A 15,870-nucleotide genomic window follows, 5' to 3' on the forward strand; every position below is an offset into this window, starting at 1 on the left:
GGTCCTTATCAGAAGGCATGGGTTGCTTCATCTAATTGTACCTTATAAACTTGGGGGAGTACTTATTTAAGATGACAATTTTGAATTCGCCTTAGCCAATAGAGTGATTTGTGCCCTATCGATTATATCCTGTTGATTTATATCTCAAGAATTTGATGCCATTGTGGAGCATATGGGCTCTAACCTTAACAGTAATGTAGTTGTTCCATATGGCAGCAAACCACTCAGTTTAGAGGACCCTAGTCACAACCATATATCGTGCGGTGCCATTTGGAAGCAAAACTATTGATTAGAGAATATGTTTCACGTCCTTACTGCATAAAAATATTTCAAAATGAATCCTAGTGATATTCTTGATCAGACATTAGCTCTTTTTGAGCTAAAGTAGTTTTAATTTATCCACCTCGGCAAACTATTACGAAGAGTGAATGAATTTTACTTTAAGCATTTGAATGGTTGAATTTTAATTTTAAATATTTGGAGTCTTGGAATCTTTGGAATTTTGAATATTTGATAGGTTTTTGGGTGAAATTTTCAAATATTAGAATTAATCCTTCAAGTTAAGATTTACGTTCCACACGACCATTATCAGGAATGGGCAATTATATTTTATTTATTGGACCTTTTTGACTTTATCTATTGGTCAATAGAGTATCAGGTCCATAGGCTTAATATTTTTGTTAATAAATTTCTTTTGTCATAGACCTTGAAGGCCTTATATGAACGTATAAAATAGATATTCCGGTCAACACCTTAAAGTATATATGTTTGATAATTTGAGCCATGTTGACTCCTATCTATCCATATACAAGGATCAGGCTTGAATTATGGTTCATTTATTAACCTGCGTAGCATCCCTAGGCGTCATGTATGTACTCATTGCATGCTTGTTAAGGCCCAAGCGGGTACACTATTACATATGTATTTCTTTACATATTTGTGTATATAGATTGTAGTGCACATGTGGGAGCATTTGAATATAATGTTTTATTTGGAAGTTCATATACACCTTTAGTCCGCATATATGCATGTTGTGGATCTAGTGGCATGGCGCCGTAGGATGAATTTCATTTGAGTATTTGTAAACACCTTCATACTATGGGTTTCCCATTACTTTATATAGGTAGAGTGTCATGCACTATCCACTACTTTATGTAAGGAAATTATTGTGCACTACAAATCTCCTACTATGTGTTTGTAGATGCTTGTATTCATTGTAGATTCTTGATCTTTGCTTGTAATTTTCATGTAGCATGCATACCAAGTGTATTTCATTCTCCACTGAATCTTCCATGCATTTTTATTGGTATGTTGTTGCATTCGTCATTAATGCCAACAAGTATTTGCATCTACTACAGTTCTTCTTCCATTTACTTACAGATGATATGATGAATGTATAATAAGCCTTTTATAAAGGGTATGAAGGCGCTTGCATTTGTTGCATATCATTCGATGTTTTCTCACAATGGATTAATCTATTTGCTCAACATTAAATGGTGACTGATTGTAAAGGTTCCATAGCATTCATTGCCTTCTACTACGATAGATTCTGAATTCTTGTGTTCATTACATGCATATTCCCCAAGTTTGTTGGTAACTTGCTGCATCTAGGAAGGGTCTTTGACAGCGGCATATAAGAACTTGTGTTTGTTGCAACTTTGCATAAATTCTACTATCATTGCTTATTGTTGACCTCGATTTTTTCCAATTTATCCTCAGGCTCCTTTGACCAACTTAATTAGATTTTATCGAGTCAAGTTTGAGTTCGAGCCTACTCGGATTGAGTCAAATTGGATTCAATAAGGTTTAATTAAGCTCGAGCAATGCTTGCAACCACATCGAGTTCGATTTGACTTAGGTCATTCTTAATTTGGGTTCAATTTTGTTGAGTCGAGGCGAGCCCGAGTTAACCCGAATCAATTGGAACTAGGTCCAATTTGAACATAATTCCAACCTCATGAGTTCAGTTTAGTGCCCACTAAAGCTTAATTGACTTTCTAATCAATTCAAATTCACTTCCTAAATCAAGTAATGCAGCCAACTGTGTCGATTTCATCAAAAATTCAAAACCTCTCACTGCCATAGTGCCCCAATCACGTGATCTTCCCTTTCGGGGTTCCTCTGATCGCCTCGAGCGAAGACTTAGGCGGGACAGAGTCATTTCTATACTGGAGAGAAACAGAGGATCGTCCCTCGAGCGATAGAAGACAAATTCCCCACTCCTTTTCCATAGTTCGGCCTGCCCTAGAGAGGGCATTTGCATACTCTCACTCTCCCTCTTCGACTCCCTCTACATTCGCACAAGCCAGGGCTTCCTCCTCTTTCTCCCTCTCTTCATCTATGAATGAATAATTGTTGGCTTATTCTCCCATTACAATCCATGCCTTACATAATATGAAGGATTAAGTTTATGGTAGAGTTTAACCATGCCTTGGTATAACTTTGTTTGCTTATGACAACAAAAGGATAGCTTAGAAACAAGTGACTATAGATTGTTGCAACACTTGACCATGAAAACTTCATTGAAATGTAATAAATTAAGCATATATGGAGTGCTTGCTTAATGTATTTCATTTATTGTTATGTTAGTAAGTCCAAAGGATGTGGTAAATGGAGCATGGCCCTCTTGTTAATGGATTGTTGTAGCATGGGTATGCAAGCTTTCCATAAAACCATTTGTATATAAAGATTGTTGAGCCTTTCTCCTGAATTGTATTTAATACTAGTGTTGGATGAGAAATTTGGAGAAACTTTCATGGCAATGCATGTTCAAAATCATCTGATCAATTGGCTTTTGAGAATATCGATGCAAGTTTGTATTCTACTTATTTCATGAAATAACATGTGGCTTAAAAAGAAATATACAAGAGCATACATCCTCTTGTATTGTAACAAATAATGATTGAAATATAATATATATACTCATGCCTTAAACCTTTGCAAACAGAGTGTATTTGGTTTTTTTTTTTGGAAGAATTCCAAAATTTGCCTTATATTAGAAAGAGCTTTAAAAAGTGACTTTTTATGTTGGGAAAGTTTTTGTATTAGAAAGTTTCAAAGTTTGCTTTGTGATTGGAGAGCTTTATGATGTTGTGATGTATTACAAAATTTCATGAATTTTTGAAAAAGTGTTTACGAACCATTGATTTCTTTCAATCTCCCATTCGACATAAACATCTAAATATATCCATTATACTGAATGGATTAATTCTTTCAACTTTATTCTCTATGGATTTCAACATGGTTGATATTTCTTTATGCTTACGAAATTTTGTTATTCCTCGGACTTTGTCTATACTCGTTGATTTGAAGGAGATATTTCTTAGTTATTGGAGAAAGCTTGATGAGTTATCATGAGCCCCAAATATATTATTAATCATAAATTTTTGGCAAAGTCTGGCATATTTGGTACAAAGGCGAGTTTATAAGTTGGTATTAAAAGATTCTCTTTGACTCTTAGTGACATGTAATGATAAGGTTTGGAAACTCGTTGGATGAGAAACCATATGTTTCATAGATTCAAAGTGATGATATTTATGTGGTTGGAAGTATACTTAGTCACAAAGAGTTGGCAGGCTTTGAGATACTTTTATGCTTATTTTAAATCTCGATTCTTTGTTTGAAAATATTCATATGTCCATTCATATGTCCTATACTTTGAAGTTTTACTCTTGCTCACGCATATGTGGTATAAAAGAAAGATTGGTGATTACATAAGCGGTTCCTTTTTAAAATTTTGAAAGAAGTATGTGGTGGTTTTTCTTAGTTTTATGAATCATATATTTGCAAGTTTCTTCTCTTGAAACCTTTGTTGGCAAGTAGCATGAGGGATGAAATGTGCAAGAAAAGATTCATGAGTATATCTATATTGGAAAGATGCTGTGACTTATTTTATGTCAGAGAATCATGCTTCTTATATTTCTTACCATTAGAAGACTTTATGGTTTGTTTTATGATTATAGAATTTCATGATGTCATATTTATTGGAAAAGCTTTGTGAATGTTTTGTAACGAGAAGTTTTATGAAACTTTCTTGTTGGAAAGTTTTAAAGGATTTATCCCACGCCAAAAGGAAAAATAGATGGTTGTTTTGTGTCGGAAAGAGCTTTGATTGATTTCTTATGAGAAATGCTTCATGTCGTTTCATTTGGGAGGTCCTACAAGTTATTTTTGGGTTTAGAATTTTGTGAATGGCTTAGTATTGATGGGTTTTTTTTTAAGTCTTCTTAGATGAAATGATCTTTCACGTGTGGGTTATCTTTCTTTGATTTGTATTTGCTTCTAAATATATGTTTGGATAAATGTGGAGTAAAAGCTTATTTGGGTTTTCATTTTGGGAGCTTGTTTCCCCTTCGTTACTTTGAGTTCGTATGGGATATTGTGTGGGTAATTGAGTCAGGTGTTTTGAGTGCATGTTTTGAAATGTGGGAAAAGTAAAATAGCATCAAAACTCCTTTTCTTTTATTCATGTTTGTCTTGAGCATTGAATTGGAGTGAAGGGTGTTTTAGAGGCATGTTTAACTTTGAATAAGCATGCCTAATAGTGAGATGCTTACATATTTTTATCAGTTTTCATTCCTTTCTTTTAGCATTTTGTCGCATTTCTCTTTACCTCTCTCCCTTCTACTACTTTTCTACTTGTTGTCTCATTTTATTTATAGAACCCTAAACCCATTGATACACGTACGAATGTCCAAAGGGTTAGAAATGAACTTCCTTTCGTTCTCTATAACACTAGTGACACCTAAGGACAAAAAAATAAGGACCGAGTCTTAGATAACATAAACTTATGATGCATGCTCCCTATAGGATAGAGACATGAAACATAAAAAATATAGTGACATGTCATCCTATGTTTAGTGTGTCATAATCTACTTATAATCAACCAATAAATTAATCATAAACCAACTCAAAATGCATTAAAACACCTTAACTTAAATCAAACCATGATTAATATGTATAACCACAAAAATGCAAAAATTGAACATGCACTTGAAATAAATCTAACCAACCCATTAATGAATTTCTAATAAACTTAAAACTTAATAGATGTGGACTAAATTAGGAGGGCAAACCTAAACTAAAACATGCTAAACTAAACGACTTCTAAAATCCAAACTTTAATCAAACCATCTTATAATTAACTACACACCTAATTTAAAACACCTTTAATGTTGAATCAAGTGAATTAAAACCTAATTAAGTGAACAACATAAGAGAAACTTATTAAGAGATTTAATCATAACCCGAACATACTAACTCACCTAAGATTAGTTAAACATCAAGCAAGTCTTTTAAAATCAATCAATAAACCCTTTAATTGATAGTAAATTTCTTAATTCACTTTTTTTTTTTAATTTACAATCAACTAAACTAAATTAATAAAATTGGTTATCAATGGATAACCCAAGCTACGAGGCTATTAAGTTAGCCCCAAGAAAGGTGAAATAAACCTTACAGCCTCGGTGAGCAACAAAGGTGGTAATCAAGTGAACAAAAAAATAAATTCTTAAAATTAATTTTAAAATACTAATACTTAAACTTGAATTAAAATTCTCCTTTTAACCTTTAACAAACTAAATTACAAATAACATCAACTAAATCATCCTACATAGGACATACTAAAACCACACAGCCTACTACACACTTAGTCTTATTTGTTATGACACGACTTCTAGCTCTAGTTTAGCCTGGTGTTTTATTTTGTTATTCAATGTCAATTATTCTCTCCAAATTAGAGAACTCTCATATTGTTTTCTATTCTAGCAATAACATGCATATGTTTTATAAATGCTAACCTTGAATTTCCTATTAGTTATATTTTTATTTACCTGCATTTCATTTCTGAATGGCATCTATGCTCACCCGTATATTTTTCTTTTGTTTTATTTTGTGAGGTACATTAGGTTTTTTATGGTCGAGAAACAATGGATAATTTTCTTTCTTGAAATTCTTAAGTGGGTACTTTATGGTCAGGTATAATCTCTGTAACTTGTAAAAATACATCTAATTATATATCAAAACTATTACACATCACACATATTTTTTAAATAGATTTTAGTTTAATATATATTCTAGCATATTTAGTTAATTAGCCATATGTTAGTGCACTAATGAAGTTTTGGCCTTGTGGGCTAAGGCTTGCCCCCTTTTATGAGCCCTATAGACCCTTATAGTCACCTTAGACCTGTAGTGTGGACCCACCTACTTGTACTATATGCATCACAATTTTTCCACACGAAGTGGTCACCGTTAGGATGTTCCCTTTTTTTAGTTTTGGGTATGATACTCTCCCACCTTCTATGAGCCATAAAGACCATTACGATCATTTTAGGCCTGTAGTGTAGGTCACCTACTTATGCTATATGCATCATTGCTTTCCCACACGAAGTGGGCACTATTAGGATGATTTTTTATTGTGGTGTGATATGAGGACCTTGCTTGGAGGGTATCCTTGGTGTGTTTATTTATTTTTTTGTACTTTGGATGTCATACATGCATCTTTATACACTTTACTTCATAGTGCACATTACTTACATACATGTATTACATCAGCATTGCTCAAGTAAAAAAAAAATACCAAAGTAGAATGTATCTAGGTTGCTTGAAAAATTGATAATTCAATGTAGAATGTATCTAGGACTTCATGTAAAGTATTCATCATATTTATGAATATTTTAGTTTTAAAAATTTTTAAAAGGTTAAATATGACTATTTATGCACATGTATAAGGCTCCAAAAAACAATACTTCCTTCTTTGGAAGATGTTCTCTTTTGGAATTCTATAGTATGGACTTGGAATCAGAAAATAACAAATAGCCACATTTAATTATATTCCATTAATAGCTGTAGAAATCCAAGCATATTGTTGTGGAGTTATATATGACGTTATATAGTATTATTTGAAACTCAAAACAATATAACTCAAGTAAATGCTATAGGTAAATATTATCTAGTTGATGGTAGTTACTTAGTAAAAAAGGTTCATATCTTCATATCGTGCCGCAAGATCCACTTAAAGAAGTTTAGTCATACAAGACCTAAAAATTGTAAAGAACTATTCAATCTTGGACATTCATCATTTTGCATAACTGTGGAGCATGCATTTGATTCAGTGAAGAATCGTTTTGTCATTATAAAGTGTGATCCATATTTTCCATTAGTAACTCAAGTTGAGATTGGATTTATATGTTGTATCTAGCATATTTGGATAATGATTGAGGATGTGGAAGACTTAGGCTTCGTTTGGGACGGCTTTTTTATTGCTTTCTAAAACGGAGTTTTAGTACAAGTTTTTTCATTTTTTACTAAAACTTCCGTTTTAAAAAGCAATAAAAAAAGTCGTCCAAAACGAAGCCTTAATCCTATCTAAAGTTGAGTGGAGAAGAAGAAGCTATGCTGAAAGAAGATATGAAGCTAAGATAGATGATTCTTTAGAGTAATTGGAAAAAAAAAAAAGGCCAAAGTGCTTTTGTTATGTGGAATCGTATGGAGAATGTTGGATGTTGATACAACAAAGATATGCTTTTTTTGTGCATGCCACTCTTTTGTTAGTAGTATATGATAATATTATGCATATATTCTTTTGGAAATGCACTTGAATTTTATTTTTGTGGAAGACAAATGGAATTGCACATGGATAGAATTGTAAATGACTAGTAAATAATTTCTAATGAATCAAACCATCCTTTGGTGGTGTTTAAATTTGTATATTTATTTGCATGCTAATTGCTATTTATATGGTTAATGGATTCACTAGCACCATTTGTTGTGTGTACTTCTACAACCAAGAAGAGAGAATTTTTATGGAGCATAGAACCTAAATGGATAAATGGATTATTACAAATAATGTGCGAGTGTGTCGATGCATAAGGGCTTATTTTTTCGAAGAAAGATCGATGATTTATGCTACAAAACAAGCTGAGGAAAAAGGGTCAGTGGCATTGGTGGAGAAGAGGGGCTTAGAACATGAAGCTAGGAATTCCAAATTTGAACAAAAAATGGAGGGATGTTGCAGGTTGGGTGAATTAAGCTGAAATATAAATTTTTGGCAATAGTTTAAACCGCTGCTAGTTGCAGCTATTCAACAAACATCTATTATTTTTATTTTTTTTCAAACCGGTGTTATTATGTGTTGCATTAGCCAATGAATTTTAGTAGTGTCTATTACATGGCCTATATTGATTCCTCTTATTATAAATCATTCTTTCAATATTTAAGTATCATAATGATATCATAATTTACCAATTCTGAACCAGTTGGAGTTGCCTCATCAAGAAGCTGCATTTGACTATATGCAAGGAAGATTTTAAGACCATTGATCACCCAATTATAGAGTTGGGTTGGATTGGATCGGCTTATTAGTGGATGGGTTCATCTCATTGAGACATTCAATTCAATTATAAATTTGCTTAAATCGGAGTTCAAATTATTCAGAATATAATTTCAAATGTGTTTAATTCAAGTATTACCCCTAGATTCATTCTATCGACTTTAAATCTCTTTATGTATAAATATATATAAAGCCTAGCCTTCATAAGATTTGGACTTCTAGGCTAGGGCTCTGAATTCTAATTTATTTATAATTATAATAAATTTACGTGTAAGTGGTAACACTCCTTCCCCTTTCCATGGCATTTTGTTGAATTTTATCCCCAAAAATATTATATATGCATTTGAGATGGACAGCCTAGCATGTAGGAAAATAGACTCTTATGACTTCAAAATCCTCAGCATGTATAACATAAAGAAATTTAGGTCTTTATGACTCCTAGTGCTAACATCAGATCTCATAATCACACATTTCAAGTAGATAAAAATATTTAATAATTGAATTTAGTAAAGAAATTTTAAATAAATTAACTTGGCAAAAATTTATAGTGTACTATATCGATAGCCTAAATTTTTAATAATTGAGCAAAATTTAATATTTAAAAATTTATCAGATTTCCAGAGATGATTCAGAGTGGCCTTTTGGAGCTTTTACTATACTACAAGCATATTTTTGGGATCAAAATTATTTTCTAATTTGATTAAAATAAAATATTTCTTAATTTTTTTAGTGAAAATTATTTAGAAAAGTACCAAGTAAAATCTATTATATCTACAACATACAGTCAATTACACTATGAAAGTTTTGGGGTACAAAGACGCTATGCTCATTTTCACTTTACAAATTTATAAATTTAATCAAAATATTTTATATTTTTAAAAATAAGAGAATTTCCTGAACTGAGATGATAGAAGGAAACGAACAAGAGTAGCCTAAAAAGAACTTTCACTCTCTAGATCTTTAAACAACTCTTAAGGATTAATTTAATTAAATAAGAGATAAGTGGATTTTGATATTTTTATAAAAATTAACCTTGTTCTGTTGTGCTCGACCTGGTAGCACTATATTGATCGGCGACAACACCATAACATTAGCCCTTATCAAAAAATTTGAAAGCTCAATGTCGCAACAACACTAATCCAGCCCTATGAAGCTCCTAAGAGAAAATTTTCAAATTTTATATGCATGCACATAGACCCCTAGAACCCACTAAGAATAGTTTTAGTCGCAAACATACATATAGAAAACTCACAAACAAATGTAGGAGGCATGAATATGAAAATTTCACTTTATTCCAATTAGACCGGGTCATAATATGTGCAGCTGCGTGTATCCACAACATATATTACAATCCTCCCCACCTCAAGAAAAATTATTCTTGACATTTGAAAACTTAGATCAAAGAAACAAATTAAGGTATAATTGTCTTATCTCAAACTACCTCTCCCAAGTGGTTTTGATTTCGCTCATGTACTTCCATTGCACCTTAATCATTATGATCTATTTATTTCTCAACTTCTGATATCATATCCTAATATCCTTTATGATTTCTCTATATAACTCAAATTTGGATGAACTTTAATTTCATCTTCTGATATATAGTTCTTAAAATCAGATATGTACTTCCTTAAAGATAACACATGAAATACATTGTTAGTATCAGACAAATGCTTTGGTATCGGTAACATTTAGGCAGTTTTCTATCTTTTCAATTATCTAAAATGGTTTTACATACAATGAACTGAACTTTTTCTCTTTTTCAAACTTGCTTTTGCCTTTCATTTCTCTGATCCTCACATATAAAAAATCTATAATTTGAAATTCAACAACTCAGTACTTTGCATCATAATACTATTTCTGCTTATCTTATATAGTTTTTAATCTACCCCTAATAAAGCTGATCGTTTTAGTGGCATCATCTACCTAACCTAGCTCAATGAGATTCCTTTCACCCACTTCCATCCAAGCAGTGGAGTTCTTCATTTCCTATCATATAGAGCTTTATTGGGGGTTATACCTATATTGAAAATTACGATTATAGGCAAATTTGATTAAAAGAATATGATCATCCTAATTATTATTAAAGTCTAAAACACATATTCATATATCTTCTAATATATGAATAGTCCTCTAAGATTGTCCGTTAGTCTATGGCTAAAAAGCCTTGCAAAAATACCTTTCCATACTCAAATCTTGCTTAATGACTATCCACAACGTGGAGGTAAATCTATCATCTCTATTAGAAATTATCACTCTCGATACTCCATGCAATCGAACAATCTCTTGCACATATATCCGTGTCAGTATCTTCTAAATCATTTGATTTAGGATTCGTTTTGTTGCAGACTAGAATATACGCGGCGATGGAATGAAAATATAGCGTCTTAGCAATGTATGTATATCCAACACACCAACAGATAATTAAGGGAGAGAAGCACCAGAAACTTTTTTACTTGGAAAACCCGAAAAGGGAAAAACCATGGGGCCTAGCCCCATATGATAAATTTCCACTTTATCTGGATTGGTTACAAAGTCTGATTTGCTCATTTACTTGGAGATGCTGGAAATACAACAAGTTAATAATAGACAAAAATCTGGCGATGATTGATGAACCAACCAAAATAAGGCAGTGGTTGGCAAAAGCTTTAGCGACGGTTCAGAGGAAAACTCGGGCGGTGGTTGACAGGAACTCCGGCAGTGGTCGGCAGGAACTCCGGCGTTTAGAAGGAGCCCCGGTGGTAGTTGGCAGGAACTCCGGCGGTGGTCGGCAGGAACCCCGGCGGTGGTCGACAGGAACCCAGGCGGTGGTCGGTAGGAACTCCGGCAGTGGTCTGCAGAAAACTCGACGGTGGTCGATAGTAGCCCCAGCGGAGGTCGACAGGAGCCACGACGTTGGTCGATTGGAGCTCCCGCGGTGGTCGGTGTCAAGAGAGTTCCCAAATTCCTTTCTTCCTTCTCCTCTTCTCCTCTTCTCCTATGAGAAGAGTGGGGGCTATTTATAATTTTTTTGAGAGTGGCATGGCTTATAAATATATAGAGGATCAAGGTCAAAATGGGAGTGATTTGAATGGACGGCTAATATCGATCCCCTTGATCATAGACCATTTATTGGTCAATTGGATGCCTTAACGAATTCAGAATTAAATGATCTTGGTCTCGTTGGATTCGTCTCGTCGAGTAGCTCGATTTGAATATAAGCATTCCACATTTGGAAACTGTTTGGTAATGTTTTGAACCTTCCGAATGTGCTTTGGGTCTTTGATTTGACTTGTTTGGGCTCGGATTGAGTCGAATTTGGTGTCGTTGGGCTCACATTTTTGAGACGTTCAGTTCGACTATATGTTTGCTGAAATCAGAATTCATATGATCTCCGATTTAATTTTTGAAGCTTACAACTCAATTTTGCTACGAGACTCGAGCCTGATTAAGATAATTTTTTTACTGATATATCAAGTTTGAAATGAGTGTAATCATAATTTGAAATTATTGTTTGAAAAATAATTGTTTAAAAATTATAATTATTACATATTAATGACTATGATTGTAAAATTTTAAAATAATAGTAAAATAAAATTGTGACTAAAACAAAATAATGAGAAAGCCATCAAACACACCCTCTAATTCATGGCAAATTATTGTGTCCAATGTCCGGTTTCGTCCGGACACCAATCCGGTGTCGCCACGTCAGCAAAATGTACAGGGACCCAATGTATTTGGGTAACGCGGCGTCACCGGATTTGATGCCCGGACATCCGGTGACCGGACGCAATAATTCTCACCCTAATTCATAGGTAGTTTTAAATTTATTCTTGTAATTAGAAACTATTTACATTTATAACGTAAATTTTTAACTATTTCTATATCTAACATCCAATTATTTTACTTTGCATAATACTTTAATATTTAAATACTATAAAAAATATCATCTCAATTATTGTAGTAACTAACAATTAATTTTTAAAATTTATAATTAAATCAATGAACGAAGAAGAGCACAAGAGTTTACATGGAAACTGCACTGGTAAACTTATAAACCCTTCCGCTGTTACTGTGAGCTTTTGATTTGACGACTAACCCTGAAATCCTCAGTCTTCCCTTCGCTCTTCGTCTGTCTCCTTACATGTCCTCCTTCCTCCAACCTCAATTCGGTGGTTGGTCGCAGCGAAATCCTTCCTCGATAACTGTAATCTCCGTCCCGACCGCCAGCCATTTCCACTCTCTCATTCCATGAATCAGCAATAGCAAGCTCCGAGTCCGAGCCGTAAGAATTCCGATTCCCGCTTCGGCCACCTCGCTTCCCGAAGCCACCGGCTATTTCGTCTTTCTCCATCCTGGAACCAGCAATGGCGAGGTCTGAGTACGATCGGTTAGAACCCCGATTCCCCCCGCGGCCACCGCGCCGACCAAAAACGCCATTTCGATTACCGCTGCGGCCGCCACGCTTTTCGAAGCCGCCGTCGTTCTCGTCTTTTTCCAGTCCGGAGTACGATTGGTAAGAACCCCGATTCCCGCCTCGGCCTCCACGGCCACGACGCCGATCAATGCCGCCGGCCATCTCGTGTCTCTGCATTCTCGAACTAGCAACTGCGAGTTCTGAGTGTGATTCATAAGAACCCTGATTTCGGTCGCCACCACCACGCTGACCAAAGTCGCTGACAGTCTCATCTCTTCCCATCCTCGAGCCATTAACTGCGAACTCCTTGTGAGATCCGTAAGAATTCCGATATCTTCCGCGGCCTCCGCGGCCACCACGCCGATCGAAGCTGCCGGCAATCTCGTGCTTCTCCATCCTTGAGCCAGCTTCCGCCTGTTTTGAATCCGAGACGCGAGAAACGCGAGAACTCCAATTCCGGCCCCGGCTACTGCGCCTACCAAAATCGCCTGACTTATCGCCTCCGTTCATACTTGAACCACCAAGCGCAAGATTGGATTCCGCTCCGGGCGAGTTACGATTCCTGCCATGCCGAGCGAATCGGTGAACCATCTTGTTTTCCGCTTTCCTCGATCCAGCAACAGCAAATTCCGAATCCGAGTAGTAAGATCCCAGATGCCCCTCAGCATCCCCATTTTCCTCTTCCACAGGAACCGATCGTTCACTTTCTAAAGAGCTCGAATCCGGCGACACCCTCACATGCCGTCGTGTCCCCATCCCACCCGCCCCCCTCTCGATGCAATCATCATACCGCCTAACCTTATCCCTCTCATCTCCACCGTCAGCAACCTCTCCGGCAATAACGCCATAGGGTTTCACGCTGTGGACTGCGTCCTTTGGAAAGAAACGAGCAGAGGTGAGATCATCTGGTGAGCGGAAGAGCCGGGGGCCATCCCTGTCGGACCACATGTCGAAGCCGTTAGGGCGCTGGAATCGGTCGGCAAGCGTCTTGACCTGCTCGTCTGCGGAGGCAGAGAAGAGAACGGGGGCGCGCTCCACGACTTCCCAGGGCCGCTCGAGCTCAGAAATAGCAGCCTTGAGCTCTGCGCGCTTCCGCATCTCGTAAAGCTGTCGCTCGCGGCACAACCGAGCTTTGAGCAGCTGCTTCGACTTCTTTGCCTGCATACGCTTCCACTGCCACTTGGATACGCCGCCAGGATAGGTGCGGGGGCCGCCACCCATGCGGATGGTGGCCAGCGAGGCGGTGTCGCCGGCAGCAGTAAGCGAGGAGGGAGCAATGGAAAAAGGGCAAAATAGATCGAGGCCGGTGAAAGCCCTACAAGAGGATATGGATCGATTGGAGGCTCTAGGGATTGCGAGGGATGCTGGGAAGATAATGGCCGACGGCATCCTTGTCAATTTGGAAGCTACGCGGGCGACAAACCCTAGGAATTTGATCTAGGGCAAGGCTCGAAGACGATGAACCGATAAAGATTTTGGTTTTGGGCTCGAGCTTGAGTTCTGTGGACAATAATGCAATCAGGAATCCACCGTTCTTTCCTCTATATTTACTTAACACTTTAATTTATGTTATTTACAATTTGACCACCAAAGTTTGTAAATATGTTGAGAAAAAAAATCATTTTGCAAATTGTGAGCACAAAAGCTGCAGCCAGGGTGTTCCTCTGCTGCTGGGAAGGGTTTGGAATCTTAGAATGAGGTGGATCATCAGGAGATGGCGAGGTTGGGTCTGCGGCCAAGTGGTCGACGGAAGAAATTCTTTCCATCTCATTCAGGCTCGAATCTCCTAACCGTCCCAAAAAAAATCAAGAGATGGATGACACCGATGATAAAAAGGCCAAGAGTACGATGAGTCCTAGATTTAAGGTTCAGAGCCACATGAACGTCCGATGGCAACTTGATGTAAGTCTTTTATATTTTATAATTAGAGTTGTGAATGAATCTAGCTTCGACAGCATTCATGATTTAGTTTGATTAAAGCTTGTTTATGATTATTTGATTTGCTAATTAAGAATAATTTTTAAACACTAAATTATTTAACAAATAAGTTTTAGTATATATTTGTTGGGCTTGTTTATGATGATAAATAATATTAAAATTCATAAATAAGTTTGATATATTACCTTAATACTTGGTAAGATATCTAATGAAGGCAAGCTCTTGCCCTAGTGGAGCTTTTCGCATAGAGCTTGACTAAGGAAACATGCATTATAGACAAGCTTATTTGAAAGAACTCCCCTCAACAAATCTCAGCTCAAGGAGATAAATGTCTCATGAGAACTCACCCAAAGAGAAGACTCACCATAGCCTTGGTTACTTACTCTTCTTAGAGGCCTCCCAGCGAAAATACAAGAGATGAATAGCTACCAATATTGTAGTAATACTCTCATCAATCATGAGAATCCCCAACTTAAATGAAGTCGCTCAAGGTCGGCGCTGGGAACAAAGAGACCATATGGAAACTTCTTGCCCTCTAGTGTTCGCTTTTTCTTTCTTGGACGCCGAGACGCATTGAATCGATCAATTGATGCTCTTGTTGATTCTATGTCCTGGTCTCTTGCTCTTCTTTGCGCAAGATGGCGGAACCGATATTTCCGACGACATATGCTCATTGAAGGCAACAAAAGTCACGCTAGAGATGGCTATCCACGTATATATAGAGTCTCATCTACTTCTCTATAACATTCAAAATCATATATTATTTATTATATCTTTGATTATAGCCTCTTATATAAATCTTCCAAATCTATAAATAAGGGGTTAAATTTTAGTTGAACAATATTCTATGCTTTTCTCACTATTCATACTGATATGTGAATGTCAAAATTCTTCTCCTACTTGCTCTATTTATCTAGCTATACTTGTTTGTAGGGTTAAAGTTTTTCCCCTAAATAACATGGATCTAACATCCTCTTAGGTGTGGCGAATATGAAATGATGATAGTGGTGGAAGTTGAGCACTGCGTGAAGTAGAACAACTACATCAGGAGAGGTTGGTTTACATGGAGAATTAGAATTATGCAACCAACAATGATTTTATGGAGATGGAGGGAAGACTTAGGAGAATAACCCTGGGACTTTTGTAGTGAGCTCAGAGATTGGTCCCAAAGACGATCTGTCATAACCCAATCTGACAAGGACAAGTC

At 36.2% G+C, this 15,870-nt stretch overlaps 1 protein-coding gene across 1 annotated transcript; it reads right to left on the bottom strand.

Annotated features, from left to right (window-relative positions):
* Window positions 1-12,377: 12,377 nt before the first annotated feature.
* On the bottom strand, window positions 12,378-14,632 carry LOC110101380. Its single transcript, XM_020829255.2, has one exon. It carries the CDS (start codon window positions 14,112-14,114, stop codon window positions 12,378-12,380), a length of 1,737 nt encoding a protein of 578 aa, XP_020684914.2. The 5' UTR covers window positions 14,115-14,632.
* Between the last annotated feature and the right edge of the window lie 1,238 nt (window positions 14,633-15,870).

Source organism: Dendrobium catenatum, unplaced genomic scaffold (genome assembly GCF_001605985.2).
Source record: "Dendrobium catenatum unplaced genomic scaffold, ASM160598v2 fragScaff_scaffold_716, whole genome shotgun sequence".
Classification (NCBI taxonomy): Eukaryota; Viridiplantae; Streptophyta; class Magnoliopsida; order Asparagales; family Orchidaceae; genus Dendrobium; species Dendrobium catenatum.

What these genes read in the sequence shown, in the direction of transcription:
- LOC110101380 (XM_020829255.2), bottom strand. Translation starts at nt 14,114, where the DNA reads ATGCCGTCGGCCATTATCTTCCCAGCATCCCTCGCAATCCCTAGAGCC.